The sequence below is a fragment of the Pezoporus occidentalis genome, unplaced genomic scaffold (assembly GCF_034315485.1).
Source record: "Pezoporus occidentalis ecotype Australia unplaced genomic scaffold, CSIRO_AGI_Poc_V1 ctg163, whole genome shotgun sequence".
Lineage (NCBI taxonomy): Eukaryota > Metazoa > Chordata > Aves > Psittaciformes > Psittacidae > Pezoporus > Pezoporus occidentalis.
The window spans coordinates 269,663-287,015 of NW_026913457.1; the positions used below are offsets into that span (position 1 = coordinate 269,663).

The 17,353-nt window shown below is 39.2% G+C and overlaps 1 protein-coding gene across 3 annotated transcripts in view; it reads left to right on the forward strand.

The window, feature by feature from the left end:
* Positions 1-17,353, forward strand: part of NFAT5 (nuclear factor of activated T cells 5) — a 61,111-nt gene that overhangs the window by 36,841 nt on the left and 6,917 nt on the right. For all 3 annotated transcript variants that reach the window (XM_062612996.1, XM_062612998.1, XM_062612997.1), the window contains 7 exons: positions 4,028-4,220; positions 7,738-7,928; positions 9,831-10,003; positions 13,721-13,855; positions 14,029-14,081; positions 15,148-15,280; positions 15,798-15,875. In XM_062612996.1, coding sequence (XP_062468980.1) covers positions 4,028-4,220; positions 7,738-7,928; positions 9,831-10,003; positions 13,721-13,855; positions 14,029-14,081; positions 15,148-15,280; positions 15,798-15,875 — 956 coding nt within the window. The remainder of the gene's footprint in view (positions 1-4,027; positions 4,221-7,737; positions 7,929-9,830; positions 10,004-13,720; positions 13,856-14,028; positions 14,082-15,147; positions 15,281-15,797; positions 15,876-17,353) is intronic.

A 17,353-nucleotide genomic window follows, 5' to 3' on the forward strand; every position in this document is an offset into this window, starting at 1 on the left:
GCAAATTAGTGTATGTAAAGCAGCCGCTTGGCAGGAGGAAGCTGTCTCCACTGAGCAGAGGGGGTCAGGTGCTCCCATACAAAAGAAAGACACTTATTGAAAGGCAAGAACTGTGTGACTGTAAATATGATCTCTGGGCAGAGAGGAGATTTAGTAAACTCTGGAACAATATGAAGGCTCCACACCTGGTATTGTTTAAGGCCAGGCTGGACGGGGCTTGGAGCAACACGCTCTAGTAGAAGGTGTCCCTGCCTGTGGCAGTGGCGTTGGAACTGGATGAGCTTTAAGGTCCCTTCCAACCCAAACTATTCTGTGACTCTGTGATGTCAATGTAAAGTGTCACAAGACTGTAGCATTCCCTAAAATATTAGTGGCTACCCAGTGAGCATTCATCAGTGCTGTCAGCGGTGCTCTGAATGCAGGGGAAATCATTGTTTTTTCTCTAACATGTCAAATACAGGCTAGTTGGAACTGCAGCAAAACTCTTATATAACAAAATTGTCCTTTTGAATAAAAGCTCTGGGGCAAAAAATGTCCGAGATACTAGAAAATGTAATTTTGCAGCTGGAATATGGAGATTTAGTGTTAAAAATCTAGGTCACAGTAGTGACTGGTTGGTTTGCTTGTTTTTTTTTTTTAAAAAACTTTCTAGCCCTTTGGATTTCAGCCAAGGGAGTTCATTTACTTTTGGCTTTAAGAAAAGAGCAAGGAAGGCAGCCTTGCTAATTTGTGAAGTGGAAGTAGCATTTGCCTTAAGAGACTTTTAATAGGTCTTCAGAAGCTAGGAAGGAAAAAAAGGGTATTCCTGTGGAAACTGTTGGAATTTTTGAAAGCCTTTTTTAGAAGTGAATGAATTAATAGTGATTTAGGGCAAGGAGGCTCAGATTTCTGACATGCTTGGCCTCACTTTCACTTGCAGGTCTTCACTGGAAAAGCCCTGATGCCAGTGTGGGACCAGGAAATCAGTTCTAGTAGAGTCATAGGGTTTGCTACTTACACTTCTTGTTTAGAAAAGAAGTGCTAGCTTTGGGTAGACCTTGTCTGGTAATGGTTAAACTAATAAACCTGTGGTGTGAAATGTTTTACTATCTGTATGTGCACAAACATTAGCATTATGAATAAATTAAAAGGATGTGTAAATGATATCCTTGGAATTTGAGAAGAAAAACCACTGAGAAGTTCTGGTGAAGGCTTTACAGTTACTTTCAAGTTCAGCTAATCTGATTGAAAGTAGTGATTACTTTAGGTTTCTAGAGGGAAGACTTTCAAAATAAATCTTGAGGCAGAATAAATATGACAATGCGTAAAATAATAGTATGTGGACAGTTCAGGTGACTTGGGTTTTAAGAGTAAAGTACTCTCAGGAAAAGAGAGTTGTGTTGAAGAAGCCAGAGTGTTAACATCACACTGCTAAAACTTTGCATTTTGAGTGTTGAAAGTCAACTCAGTTTTGATAGCTGCCCCCTTCAAAAGTCAGTAATATCTCAGTCTCTATCAATTTAGGGAGTGGGAACCTCCATGTATGGTATCTTTCTGTGAAGCATTCTCCTGTGCTGAGGTGCGGAAACCTTGTGGCCCAGGCACAGTGTTGGGAAGGATGTGATGGTTGCCTGCAGCAGCTGGGGTTGCCTGGTGGGATTTCTTGTGTTCCCTCGTAGAAGCCAAGAGGTTGTAGCTGTGTGATTGAAAATTCATGGGGGGGGAAAAGAGAAGATACTCACTGCAAGTTCATAAACATATTCCTTTTAATTAGTAGTCTGTTGGAGTAATGTCCTGACAGGAAGAGTCGAGAGTGATTATCTAACGAGGTTGAGTGTGATTAGTGTTTTTGCTTAAGGTGTACAGAAGCAAGGAGCACAGTGCTGTTAATTACAGTTTATTTAGTGTATCACGGGTTTTGTCTGTGCTACACTGAAGGAGAATTTTGTCCCTTTTATTTTCCTGAAAGGAAGGATGTTTTTACATAGTGTTTTTTTTTTTTTAAACAGCCTGCTTGACCAGACTTTGGCTGAGTAATTACAACGTTTGCAGAAAGATAGGGGTCTTGTGAGGTTTTTTTAATGCTGTTTTTTTATCTAGGTCCTGCTTCTCTGCTGTTACTTGGTTGAAGACGAGTGTGTGAGGCAGCCAGGGCTGCTCAGGGCATCTGTCCTGGGCTCAGCTGGATGAGCAGGAGGCTTTGCTGGGCTATCTGCGAAGTGGTTAACCTTCTCAAACAGAAAAACATGAATGAAATTCATCCAAAGCATAGAGCTCATAACTGCTCAGCAGTGTTCATTTTAACCATTTGTTACAGGTATTAAAAGGTTTTGGAAGGCTTAGCAGGAGATGTGGAACTGGGGCAAAGTGTTCAACCTTTCCTGGAGCAGAAGACCCCTCCATAGGAAAAGACAGGCTGAGAGAGCTGTGGATGTTCAGCCAGGAGACGAGAAGGCTTCACGGAGACCTTAGAGCAGCTCCCAGTACCTAAAGGGACAACAAAAAGCTTTGGACAAGGGCCCGTAGGGACAGGCCAAGGGGAATGGCTTTAACCTGCCAGAGGGGAGACTGAGATGAGCTCTTAGGCAGAAGCTCTTCCCTGTGAGGGTGCTGAGGCGCTGGCACAGGGTTCCCAGAGAAGCTGTGGCTGCCCCATCCCTGGCAGTGTTCAAGGCCAGGTTGGACACAGGGGCTTGGAGCAAGCTGCTCCAGTGGAAGGGGTCCCTGCCCATGGCAGGGGGTTGGAGCTGGAGGAGCTTTAAGGTCCCCTCCAATACAAACCAGGCTATGAAAAATGCTGGGACAGGTTGTGCAGGGCTGGGGAATGACTTGGAAGTGTTTGCGTACCATGTGGTCTTGTGCTGTTCATTGCACAATAGGAATTGTAGGAAAGGTGCTGATAAAGTTTGTTAGTATAAACTATCAGGTAATTGGGAATGAGAGCACTATGGGTTACCCCAGCCTTCAGGTCAGTGAAAAACTCTTGCAGAGGCAAAGCTCTCAGTAGACAACTTTGAAGAAAAAGCATTTCTTTCACCCCCCTCTTGGAGAATTAAAATCCTGGATAAATTACTTCTGTGTGTTGCACATTGAAACAGGATTTTCTTTTTAAGCAATTCACACCTGTTATTTTAAACTGCTTTCTTCAGAATCATTAGCTGTTAGAAACTACATTTTGGTAGTAAAGAAGAATATTACATTTGCATAAATCCATTGAGCCCTTTTTCTGCCTATACCATTTTCCATGGCATGTTTACCTTTGCTGGTGTTAAATGAGGTTATTAAACTTCATTATGCAAACCTGCTCTGTATAAGATCACGAGTTATTTTCCATTGTGCTTTAAAGTGAACACAAAATGCATCACACAATGTTATACTTTGGAGGGCTTCTTCATTCAGGTTTTAATTATGGAACTGAACACAAGATATACCTTAAGGTATGCACCTGGAACAAAACAGTCTTTTTGCATATGCTGCAGATTTCAAATTGGTGCAATTTCATCACAGCTTTTTACAATAACTAATCTGGTTTAAATGTCAATTTATCAATCCGTTTTGACAGAAATTAGTGTTTGAGTTTGCATGGATATGCAAGTTCAGGTGAAGACAGGCATGAGGCTGTTTTCCTATTTAAAGAATTATCATTTAACCTTAAATCCATTCAGTATGTGTGTCTACGTATGTATATTTGTTACAGAAGCAAAGCATCTTATTCATACAATACCAGGCTGTATTACATACTGTGAAAAAGCATATTATAAGTCTTCTTCTGTTTAACAGAGTTTAATGCTAATTGCTTTTCCCTTCCTTTATGTTTAGTCTCTGAAAACCAGTTCCTATTTGCACTGGATGGAGGAGGCAGGGAAGCACTGTTCCTCTTCATCTTGCAGGTTTCCTTCTCTGTCAGAGAATTCCAGTTTTTTCTCAACTATAAATCATCTATCCATTAATATACACTCTTTATCTTTTTAGCTTTTCTCTGATTTAGTTTGGTTTTATTGGAGAGCAGCTTATAACATCTTTTTAATGGCGTGCTTTGACTTCCCAGAGCATCAGAGAACCAGAAAGGAGCTGGAGGGAAGAAGACACCAATGTTGTGTGGTCAGTATCCGACTAAGAGTGAGGGGAAGGAGCTGAAGATCGTGGTACAGCCAGAAACCCAACACAGGGCTCGTTACCTGACTGAAGGCAGCCGAGGCTCAGTGAAAGACCGAACACAGCAAGGCTTTCCAACAGTCAAGGTAGGCTGCTTAGTGTTGAGTGACTCCTTCCCAATTGATGCTTAAGTAGAATGGGAACTAATGCAAAGGGCCTAGAATCTCCGTTTTTAAAGGGAAGGGGAGAGACTTTGCAGTCTCTTTGCTGTACAGATTATTATTTCTTGCAGGTACCAGGAGGTCTTATTTGCATCACAGTTAACAGGAGGAAGGAAGCTTTATGTCAAGGCAGTGATGTATAGTCTGTGACGCATGTCCCTTTAGACTACAATTGCAGAAATTCTCTAAATAGACACTTGAAGCATGCAGAAGTAGGATAGTGAAATGCTGTAAGAAATGCAGCCTGTTACCTGTGTAGACCTGATATCTTCAGGTGTTGCTGGTCAATCGATCTGAGGCAGCAATGAGCAGCATGCAGGTTTGAATGGTGTCCTCAATCCTGCTGATCAGGAGAAGGACCTGGATAGAGCAGATGCAGTCAGGAATCCAGGCTCTGGCTGCATAGCTGGCTCTCCAGCATGCATTTAGCTTCTTTGTTCATCCTGCTTCATTTGGAGAAAAGGACAGCTGATGTAATTCACCTTGCTCAGAGAGGGGGAAAGCTGTTGGTGGTGAGGCTTGCCAGCCTCTGCCAGAGGGCTTTACTGCAAGTTCTTCAGAGGACGGGGACCAAAGCCCAGAAGGAAAGTAGAAGCTACAAATAGAGAAGAACCATGAGGAAGAAGGCTACAAAAAGATCTTTCGCCTTTCTGCTCAGAATGGTGACATTCAAAGGTTGTCTGCCAGTGCATGCACATTAATGACCAGAGTGTGAGTCTGCAGGTCTTGTTTTTTTCCCTTGCGTAGTCAGAGAGCTGTGAGTTGACTGGAGTCACAGAGGCTTGGGGTGGTGTCTGGAATGCAATCATGGATATGTAGCAGCTGTTTAGAAGGAAGAGAGGAGGTCATGTATCATGAGGTGCTCCTCGATTGCACAGATCTCGAGCAATGGATTGGAGACCAGAGGAGGGAGGAAGTTAGGGAAAATGTTTTGGTATCTGTTACAGACTTCCTGTCTGAGAAGACAGTAGATGATGCAGGATTGTCCTGCATACAGACCTCTCTGACTGTGGAAGATTTCAGCCATCTGTCCATCTGCAGGGTTACATAGGCTGGTAGAAGCCATCAAAAAACTTCAGGGCTGTGCTTGTGAAGGCTTCCTGATGCAAATGGTAGAGGGGCTTGCCAGGAGTAATGCTTTACTTGACTTAAACAGGAGCAAACAGAAGAAGTGATGTCAGACACGATCGCAGAAGTTGCAGTGGCAAGAGTATAAAGTTGGGGGGGACGACACTGAAGTCAGCACAGGCTGGCACTGTGTGCCCGTTGGAACTGAGGTGAATGTCATCCTGGTCGTATTGGGTGGAGTGTGGTGAACAGGCAGAGCAAGTAGACAACTTTATCTGGGAAAAGACATTTCCTTTTTTATTTTTTATTAATTATGATGCTTTGAGAAAGCACCAATAAGTTCTTAATCCAGACTAATTTACCAGGTCCACAAGGCGTGTTTATGATAAGAGCCCTTAAAATTTGTGCTGAGTACTGCTGACAGACTATAGAAGTATACTTATCTTTAAAGTCCTGTTTGACAGCATTAGAAATGTTTCCAAAACTTCACTCAGAAATATAGAAATCTGTTCCTTAGAACAGATGCGGAAATTCTGTTCCTCAGAAATGTAGAAATCCAATTAAGTTTCATAAGAAAAGAATCTGTTCATATCATCCTGTTGCTATGGTGATTTAGTGCTTATTTATGCGAAATTTCTTAATGGGCCTTTGTTCATCTGAATTTCCTTTTAATTCTTTTCCAAGTCATCCTTTAGTACCCATCTGTGAAAACTCTGTTTGGAAGAGTCTCATGTTACTGAATTCCTGGAAGCTCAAGCTTGCCTTACCAGTAGGTAGACTAGTTCATATGCTGCATATAAAAGTCTGCCAGGGCTGGACAGACAAAACGAGTCAGTGGATCTTCAGGAAATCTGAGCTAGTGATGAAAAGTCTGTAAAGGACAGGAGGGTTTTTGGTTTGTGTTTTTTTTGGTTTGTTTTAAAGATGTGGAAGAAGAATGTAAAATTGTTGCTAGTTCGGAAGAGATCTGGTGCTTGGTCTTCTCTGGCAGCATAGGCAGCCATTCAGATGCATCACTCCTAAGTGGACTGAGGAGAAGAAGCAGGAGGTTCTGTGGTCTAAGGAAAACCATGTTACTTGATGACTTAGAACTAGAGAGACTACAATCAATATGCAACATTAAAATTGTGTAAACGAACATTAATTAAGTGACTTGGCTGGCAAAAGAAAGATTATCCTGAATGCAGAGTGTCAGCAGGGGTGTCCCTGCCATCAGTAACATCTTCATGTTGTCTTGCTAATGGTATCTCAGAGCTGGAGCAGTTACCCAGATCATGTGAGATACTTCTGCACACTGTTCATATGTTCTTCTAACAAGAACACCAGAAAGAAAAGCAACACTACTTAGCTGTGACGATGCTCTTTCTGGCCAAGGAGGCCTTGGTGATGTGACACAAAGACTGCTCATTCAGTTTTCCATGTAAATGGTAGAATATCAGAGTACCCTTTACTTCCCACTGCCTTTTGACTGCCTGGTGAACTTAAGTCATCTCATAGGCTGTTTTCATGGTCACTTCACTTGTGCTCTCTTAGCTCCTGAGCTCTCTGCTAGGAACCCTGCCTGTTAGCTCTTGTTTCCTACTTGGAAGCCTGTCAGGTGGCCACCTGCAGAGATATTCTGGTTTTGCCCGTCCATAATGGTCAGAACACCCACCTCATTGCTTATTGTTCCTTTTGGACATGAGTAATGTTCTGTTCTTACCAGTGTTTGCTCATTTTTCCCTTTTCCAGACTCGCTGAGAACTTCAAAACTTCAGTTTCTAAGTTGACAGGGATAAATCTCCTAAAAGATCCTCTGGAGGATTCTGCTCTCATTTGCATTTCCTTACTAATAAAATTTGAGCTTCTTTCTGTAAGTTTTGACTGGGCTTCCAGGCCTAGGATGAAATATAACATTGGCACTCAGAAATTCTCTAGCAACAATTGTGGCTTAATAAAAACATTGCAAGTACTGGTTTTATCTCCTCTTAGAATGCCCTGGCAAAGAATTTCTCTCTCACATGGGAATCTGGCAGTGACCTTGTGTTTCTTTTTACTCAGGAATATTTTTCTTAACTACTACCTAAAAAAAAAAAAAATTACTTTGTAATACAATGCCCAAATTTACTTCAAGACTTCTTTTACATCACAGTAAAAATAAATTTTACCTGTTTATTAAATGACTGTCTTTTAATGAAAAAACGAATGCCAAAAGATAAAAGAAGTTAGCATTTTGTTTTTAAACTAGATGAAAAATTTCTGTTCCTTCTGCCCTTAGGGTTGTTTCCAGCAACACTGGGAGCTGATTTACTTCAAATTCACCTGCATAAAATGTTTTGTGTTTTAATTAACAGGAGTTCTGTTGAAATGTTTGATTTGTGGTGTTGTGTTTCAGCTGGAAGGTCACAATGAGCCGGTGGTGCTGCAGGTATTTGTGGGTAATGACTCCGGTCGAGTGAAGCCACATGGGTTCTACCAGGCCTGCAGAGTTACTGGGAGAAACACTACCCCCTGTAAAGAAGTGGATATAGAGGGAACTACTGTTATTGAGGTTGGACTGGACCCAAGCAACAATATGACACTTGCGTGAGTAGCTTTTTTTTTAAAAAAAAAATAATGTAAATTAATTTATTAGTTTATTTTCAGAAACTGATTTTCTTATTTTGATTGGGTGGGTTAGTAGTTAAAAGTCTGAACATCTTGGAACACACCAGGTACTTAGTGAAGGTGTGGGTATAAGAAAAACTTTTAAAATTACATTCTCAATTTGTTTATTTTATTTAATTCTTAACCTGGTCTTCCTTAAACTTTATCAGTTAACTGTTACATTAGTTTCCTGTTGTGTTCGATCAATAATGTGCATATTCAAGCATGAGGTGAATTATAACTGATTGGTGATTCTTCTAGTTGTTGTGTCTTTTAACAAGAATTGCTGAGCAGATGCAAACTTCAGATACAAGTGATTTCCTAATAAGCTGTTCACATGTATCATAACATACAGAAAGGAACTGATCTTTTTTCAAATAATTCTTTTCAGTAGAATGTGTTCTTTTCAATGGGTATGTGATTGAAAGCTGCCACTCTTTACTTGGCAGCTTGTCTTGTTTCAAGAGAAGAAAGGTTTATTTAATTGTCAGTATCCACTTCTCCAGTAGGATAATACAGTTTGTTAATAAACTGTATCAGTTTGATTTTTTAAGGTAAAATATATTCCCATGATAAGTTTGGAAACTGCCTCTTGGAGAGTAATTTTATAATTGTCCTCAAGTGTTGATGTAAAACCATGTAAATATAGAGATGCTAGAAAGATGAATTAATTACTTGGGAAGCAAAGTTTTGCTTAGGCTGTTCTCTTGTAAGAAATCTTGATGTCTCAAAAGAAATCTTCCTGGTATTTCAGTGACTCTGTAGCACCTCTCTATTGATGGTAATGCTACTGCCACCTTCTGAATCACGCTTTTCCCTGCTCTCTGCTCCCTAGTTATTGCTTTTTCACCCTCTAACAGTGCAAAACTTTGTTGTACTCAGATTAAATATCAGATGGTCCCTGTACTGTTTGGATGTAGAGCCCGAGATCCTGGTAAAACTACAGTATTATTCTTAACACCTCATGCTGTGTTTGGTTGGAATTTTTGTTCTTTTGTTTGAAATAATTTTGCATCTAGCATGCCCTTTTGAAAGTTAGCACTGCCTCTCTCTCACCCTGGCCCTGTAGACATTTCCCAGAAGGCCAGAGTTATCTTATGACATAGCTATGACTTCCAAGTTCCACTGAGCGTAAAAAATGGTATCATTACAGTAACTTTTCTTCTACCATTCTTAAAGGAAATGCAGAATATTTTGTAGTAACAATCCTACAAATCCAGATCTAGCCACTGGAATGGAAGAGTGAAGACCTGTGGTTATAAACTGAATGCTAACCAGAATGACTTGTTATATCGCATTTTGTGTTTTACTCATACTGCTTTATTATTCTGTCCTTCCATAATCCATCATAAAATGGTTTGAGTTGGAAGGGACCTTAAAGCTCATCCAGTTCCAACCTCCTGCCATGGGCAGGGACACCTTCCACTAGAGCAGCTTGCTCCAAGCCTCAGTGTCCAACCTGGCCTTGAGCACTGCCAGGGATGGGGCAGCCGCAGCTTCTCTGGGCACCCTGTGCCAGCGCCTCAGCACCCTCACAGGGAAGAACTTCTGCCTAATATCTAACTTGAACTTCCTCTGTTTCAGTTTAAACTTATTCCCCCTTGTCCTATCGCTGCAGTCCCTGATGAAGAGTCCCCATCCAAGTTATGTTAGGTTGAATTGAAAAGCGAGCTATGTAGTGAGAAAGGTTGTGTAGGGATTTCATTAAAAAAAAAAAAAAATAAATAGACTATTTCAGTAATTACTTCCAGAGTTTTGACTTATGGCCTAACGTGTTGAAAGACTATTAAAGTGCTGAACATATTGAACTGTATTAAACTTTACACTGTTTTGTGTTGATAGGGTTGATTGTGTGGGGATACTGAAGCTAAGAAATGCTGATGTTGAAGCTCGGATAGGGATTGCTGGCTCGAAGAAAAAAAGCACACGTGCTAGGCTGGTATTTCGTGTTAACATCACTCGCAAAGATGGTTCAACTTTGACTCTTCAGACACCCTCTTGCCCAATTTTGTGCAGTAAGTATCAGAAAGTTGGTATTATTGGACTCTGAATTATAGTGTGATTGCCATAAAATGCCTCAGGGAAAAAAGCCCACCCCACTGTAATTCCATGACTATTTCAGAATTGCTGTGGCTAAGGTCACGTGAATTAATTTTTATTTGAGGTGGGATGTTAGACAAATGACTGACCAGTATTTAAAAGTAGTTATGAATTTCATCATCTTCTATTAAATTAATCTTTGCCTTTTAAACAGTCAGATTTTTTTTGTCCTTTTTTTTTTTTTAAACTTCGATATGATTTTTTGAGACAAGTTTTAATCTCTTCTGCATTGTGACGTTCATCTGGCAGCTTTCAGTGGCCAAAAAGACCTCTAATGAGTTAGTGAGCATGGTTCTCTACAGTTGTGGTAGTTTGCTGGGCCAGAGGCTGAATCTGTTCTGGTTCACTGCAAGAATGGAACATTTTATAGCTCTTTACTAAAATGCTCTATTTAGCACTGAGCACAGATGGCTGCGCTGACTGGTTTGGTTATGCTGAACAGCAGCGAAAATTAAACCAGAAAGGGCTGCATGTGTCTGTAGAGTCTGTAGCAGCTTCCAATTACATGGAATTCTGCTCATCTGCAAAAGAGAAAAAATAGGGAAATATGTTTAACACAGCTGTCGATGGGGTTACTGATATTTCTTGATGAACAAGAAGATAGAGCTTTTTCTCCACATGCGTGAAACATACTGTGGTTATGCAAGCTCCTTGTGTTGTGTTCTTTCCATTGTATAAGAAGTTCTTGGTTTTGGTGGGTTTTTTGTTTTTCTAAACCCTGTCAGTACCTATTGTGTCAACGCTCCTATTCAACTCATCAGAAATTGCAGCTTTGTTGCCAGTGAAAGAACAGATTGGAAGAGGAGATAATTAAAACCATGTGAGCTTCTACATCGGCTACCACCATGCGGTTCCAGTGCTGCAGGCAGCAGGCGGTTTGGCAGATGTGGCATGTGGCCCATCCCTCCTTCCAGTCTTCTGCTCTTACAGAGAATCCGTGTGCAGGACTCGGGTGGAGCAGGAGCCCAGCAGAAGCCCTAATAAAGCTGATAGCCAAAGACGTGCCACTGCTGGTGCAGGGGAGGTCTCTCCTGTCCTCAGCCATGTTCTCTGCTTTAGGCAGTGGTTTGACTTCTGGTGTGCTCTCCCAGAAATTGGTGTTCCCCTCCCTCTCTTTTCCTCTCCTGCCACTTTTTTTCCTAAATCTTTCTTTTCCCAGTGTTTTTTTAACTGGTGGAGCTCTCAGATGTAGGCATTTATGTTATTGGAAAATATGTAAGCACGTTTGCTAGAGCTATGATTGTCTCTGTAGCTCCATTCCAGTCAGTGGAGCATTGTAGTATCTGACACTAATTTTCAGATTTAAGAAAAAAACATTTTCTGTAAAATCTGCAAGATCTCTATCTGCATACATTTTATTTGTATCATTAATTTACTGGTTAAAGTTATTTAAATAATAGCAGAAATGGGAACAGAATTCATCTGATGTTTTCTTAAGCACGTGACAATCCAAAACTTGCTACTGTAGGTAGAAGCTGAGTGTCTGAGATGTTTTAGGAAATTTAAAGATAGGCTGTTCAACTAAAAAAGCTGTATTTGATGCAATTTCTGCTCAGCTTGTTGGTAAAGCCATTCTAGTACTGGCTTATGAGGATCCCTTGTAGTCTTCTTTCTGTTTGTTCAATGAAGCCATGTATACCTGTAGCATTAGTAGCTGTATTTTGAGATAGGGGCAGTGAGTGAAAAGTGGAATATATGACGTGCTAAGGGCCGTTGTAAGAAAAGGAAGAAGGAAAGAAGGACATAAAAGTTATCCTTCTATAAATAAAGTTCTAAAAAATTGGCTTAGTTTTTAGCAAGGTGGGGTTTGGTCAGTTGATCAGAAATTTTTCCTAATTGTGTAAATCTCCGAGAGTTTGCCCAGGAATTTTATAGCATCTCCATTGCTGGACACCTAAAACAAAGAAACAAAATCATGTCTTTGAGTAGTAGTGTGGGTAAAACTAATCGTGATGTGAAGGTTGAGAGGGGAATTCTTGAGGCTTTTCCAAGGCTTCTGTGCTTCTGATTCTTAACTTACGCGAAAGTCACAGTGATTTCCAGCAGACCTTAGCCAACCAAACTATGCCAGTACGTATACTGCCTGATCCATATGGCATAAAATGTTGTTTATGAAGTTACTCATTTATATAAATCATATCCTCAGGCACATTACACCTGGTTTGTTTGCTACACACATCTTATTACAGATGTGTACTTGACTTTCTCATAATGAAGTTTACATTATCACTCATCACAGCCTGCTTATATTGTGTGCTGTCACTAATACTGCTGTCAAAGCTGCGTTGCTGTTCCTGAAACCATAGGAAAGATGTTGAATAGATGCAGGCTCTTTATTTAAGGTCTGTGTTTCAAATAAGCTTTGTTCACTTGCTAGCAAACCTAAATCCAGTTACGCTTTTCAGACATTCATGTGTCTTTAGCATATTTAGTAGTTGTGTAATGGTTGCCTAGGAACCCGCTGCAACACTTTTAGAAAAAGCCTCTCTGAAAGGTCATCAGATAATTTGGAATGTTACAGTGTTATCTTCTTCTGTGTAGTAAGCCCACAGAATATTGTTAATAAACACTAAAAAGTAGGCTGTGTAAGTGCAATGCACAAGTACAAGCTTATGCCACTTGGATTTTGTGGTGAACAGAAAAGGTGGTTGAGAAACTTCTAAGAAGCTGGAATTACTTTATAAAATACGAAATGTGACAAAGTCAAAGTACATAATTTTAAAATGTGTGTCTATTTAAATTGCCTTTGGTGCTCATTTTCATTTAGCCCATGTGGCCCTTATGCTTTAAGAAGCATAGAAATAGTTTGCAGCAAAGGTATTGTAATACATGTTATCGCAAATCATCATCTGAATTGCTGTCTGAGAGGTACAAGTTTCCAGGGGTGTGGAACTGTAAGCTGCATTCTCTTTGCTACTTCATAGGATATAAGTTGCTATAATCCCCAACTATACCCACGTTAACTCTTGCAAGGGTTTCTGTTAACTGAAGTATATAATTCTAGAAAGTCATGGAATGGTTTGGGTTAGAAAGGACCTTGAAGTTTATCCATTTCCAACCCACTGCCATGATCAGGGACACCTTCCACTAGACCAGGTTGCTCAAAGCCCTTGGTTAGTTCTTGCACCAGCCAGGAAGCTACTCCATGTAAAAAAAACAAACAAACAAACTTGGAAAAAAAAAAATCCAGGAGAATTACTACTTATACCCTTTTGCGTAGGAGGACAAAATGAGCTTTATATTAAATTGATAGATTTGAAGATGTGTTTAAGGTGTGTCTAAGGCCTGATGCATTTATTGCTTTCTATGCCAGGAAATTACAGGACTGAAGTTTCTTGAACTTTAGCTCTAACACTGAAAGTTTCGCTTTTGAGGATTTAATAAATACAGGAGAAAAGGGAAAATGTTATTAAAGGATCATTTCCCTAAGTGGGATTTTTGAGGCCATCACATTTAGTGAGGAGATAATAGAAATGGTTACTGTCTGAAAAGCTTTTTAATAAAATTAGTGATATAGTAAAGGAAGAGCTGAGGAATTATTTCGTTCTTTCTTTTATAATCCTGTAAGTAAAACTTTTTTGTTTTGGATGTTGATATTTTCTTGATTTCAGACTAGTTTTTTTCAATTGCAGCTCAACCAGCAGGAGTTCCAGAGATCCTAAAGAAAAGCCTGCACAGTTGTTCAGTGAAGGGTGAAGAGGAAGTTTTTCTGATTGGCAAGAACTTTCTAAAGGGAACAAAAGTGATTTTCCAAGAGAACGTTTCTGGTTAGTGTGAAAGCAGTAACAGCTTGGGGTGCTGAAGAGGGTGTGATGCTGGGGTTTACACTGGGTGATAAAGTTTAATTGTAGAGAGCAAACTGACAAGCAGAATCAGAGGCAATAAAATAAATTTCTTTATATGGATGTACAATAAATTATGCTTTTTAATTTTCATTTAGATGACAATTCATGGAAGGCAGAGGCTGAAATAGACATGGAATTATTTCATCAGGTACTTCTGTGTTGTTGTTGTTATTACTGTTATTGCATTTAAATAAGAAAAAATACTGTTTCCAAAAAAAAATTAAATAAGCCTTTCCTTTTTCCTGTGCATTTCTGGAAATAATACTCCTTTTCTTAAAATAAGTTCTATAGTGAATCTGGTTGAATGTCATTGGTTTGGGTTTACACAAGTACAGTTGTTCCATTTCTAGTTAAGAATTTCAATACAGTAGGAGTGTGGTATATGGAGCAGGTGTTTGCCCTTACATAAGTTTAATTAAAAGGCCCAGTCCAGTTTTTCCAGTAGCTTTCCTAAGGCCACGTTAGATTAGTACTGACTGGAAATAGATGATATACACCATAGTCTTTATACCTGGCTTGATTTCTGATCCATTCTGAAATGTTTTACAAAATATCTCTCTCTTCTTTTTGCCACAACCGTCATTTTGGACTATTGGACTGAAATGAGAGAAATTATTAGATATAAAAGACATTTGACAAACTTCACCTTGCTCCCATCTCTGTAGGCAGTATTCCATGTGTGCACTGATAGAAATGATTTCTCACTTCCAGTGGGTAGTTGGGGAATAGAGATCCCTCATCGCTATTCCTGTTGATGAATGACTGCAGGCCTATTTTTTGATGTCTGCTCTGTGTTAAATCTTAAGTGTAACATGAAACTGCATCCCTGCATCCTCCATCTTTTCACACTGAATACAGAGACCTGAGTCAGCAGAACATGAAGTGTCTGAATCCAGCAGAACTTGATGGGAAACTGACTGCAGTTCAATAAGGCATGTTAGGCATAAGCTTATGCTTAAAGTACTGGACTTTGTCTTTCCATTTGAATTGTAGGTTGCCAGTGAGCATCATATAGGGAGATTATTCAAATCTCTCTTCTAGCGCTAGTCAGGTATCAGTTTACTTCACTGAAGATGTAATGTGATCACATCTCTCCCAATGTCTTTGTTTTTTGGTGTTTTATCAGTCTGTTTCTCTGTGTTGATGGATATAATACAATTAAGGTGGTAAAGTTAGGCTTCTGATGTGATTTTTAAATTATTTTTGCATTGCAGAATCATCTTATTGTGAAGGTGCCCCCATATCATGACCAGCAAATAACCTCAGCTGTTTCTGTGGGGATATATGTTGTGACCAACGCTGGAAGATCACGTGATGTGCAGCCATTTACATACACTCCAGATACATGTATGTGAAATAAAAATCTGAAGGAAAAAAGGGGCAGTTTTCCCTGAAAGCATTTTGGGTTTGATTTCATAGCATTTAATCCATGCAACAGAAATGTTAAGTAACATGGACCTTTTCAAGCTCATCTTGCTGGCAGTGTTTACTCTGTTAAATAATAAAATCTAAAGGCTTGGCCTTTCTCATTTATGTGGCAGGTATCTCAAAATTTCAGCTGCATGGAGACAGCTGTTCAGAATGAAGCTGAGCAGGAAAAAAGGAAACACATTACATACAGTGCAACAGATCCAAACAAAAAGTAGCACCAAGCTTTATCCTGAGGAAGGTTGAAGTTTGACCGTATCACTGTATTTTTGTTTATTTATTTATCTGTATTACAATACGCAGTCCAGAAGTTTGTTTGGGTTTCAAAGAACCTCAGTTTCTTTAGTATATAAGTAACTGTTTTGGTTAGCTTGTTTTTTTTTGCTTGTTTGCTGTTTTAACATAAGGAAGTTCTCAATGTGTTTTGTCTCAACAGCTGGTACTCTGAATGTTGATGTGAAAAAGGAAATCTCCAGCCCAGCCCAACATTGTTCTTTTGAGGAGGCTATAAAAGGTACTAAATTGATTCTTATCATTGTTGTTAATAATTTTAACTATAAATTCCTACTCAGATTTGGGGGAATGAATCAAATGTCCTGTGAAGATAAGTTTGTTCTTATAAATTTTGGCCACATTCTTACAGTGAGGTTTGTTTTCTGGTTCTGAATATTTTACTTAATAAACAGTATTCTTTTACATATATTTTAACATGAGCTAGTACAGAACAAAACCTGCAAAAAATAGTTTTTTTTTCCTTCTGTTTTTTGTTTATTTCACTTTTCATTGCTAAGGCTCTGAAGTCTAATCTTCATTTAATATGATTTCAAGTGAAGAATTAAAAAGAAAGAAGCCAAAGATTTATAAACAAAGGATTTAGAAACAGTGTAGTGTTAATTTAAGCTAAACTATATGTAATGGTAGTGGTGGGGAAGAACTGAATACTGAAAACATGAGCATGCCACCTGGTATTTTTTGGACACTCTCCAGTGGTTTTATGAGATTGCTTTCAGTGGGTCTAGTTAAGAATGCTAGTTCTGGCACTTCCAACTTGTTCCTTTCAATGAATTATTGTTGTTTAGTTTGGTTTTTTTTTCCTTTTTTTTCCCCTTTTTTCTTTTTTTTTTTTTAATTTGTTTTCATTTTTTTCTGACCATTCATGACATGCAAAGTTTGTTGTTTTGTTCCAAGGGAGTAAGTTTTAGGTTTGTCTGGTTTTTAAGTGTGAATTAAATTGATGCTTTTGATAGTGAAATAGAGGAAGGAAATGTTTCTTAGTTGACTGTTAAAACTATAGTAGTGTACAAAGATTAATGGAAATTTCCATAGCCTGCTCTGGTGAAAGGTTGAAAGTAGGCAAATTAACAATGTGATCACAAGTTTGATAGGAATCCATACCTTCAGGTTAAAATTATGAAGCTCATGTTTGAAGTTAATAGCTTGGTCTTGGCAGGGAATATATTTATAAGTTGACTTTACAACTTGTTAGGGAGGATAATACAAGATATGATGAGTTTAAACCTGCAGAGAATGTTTGGGGGAGAAGTATGCAAAAATATTTAGGGCAGTGAAACAAGCTGATAAAAGGACTGGTAAGACCTCTAGTAGCAAGATCAAAAAGATGAAGAAAATAACTTATTTTTGTATCAGGGCAAGCTTGACATCCAACTAATTTAGCATGGAGGCTTAACAAGGGAGGATATCAACGGCAGTGGGAGAACATCTGCTGTTCGTAAAATGTGCTATTTCTATTGCTTCATGTCCTCCATTTAATTTATGTGATAAATCTTAATTTACTTTCTTGTGTGGGTTTTGTGCTAGGCAGCTCAGTTTGATGGCTCATTCCTATACCTATTCTGCTCTAGGCTGATCATGAACCAGATAGTTCATGATCAAAACCAGATCAGTTTTGTCTGCTTCATGTGCTTTGTCTCTGATTGTGCCGCAGATAAAGGTGGGGATCCAGTGGGATACTTTAAGTTAAAGATTAATTTA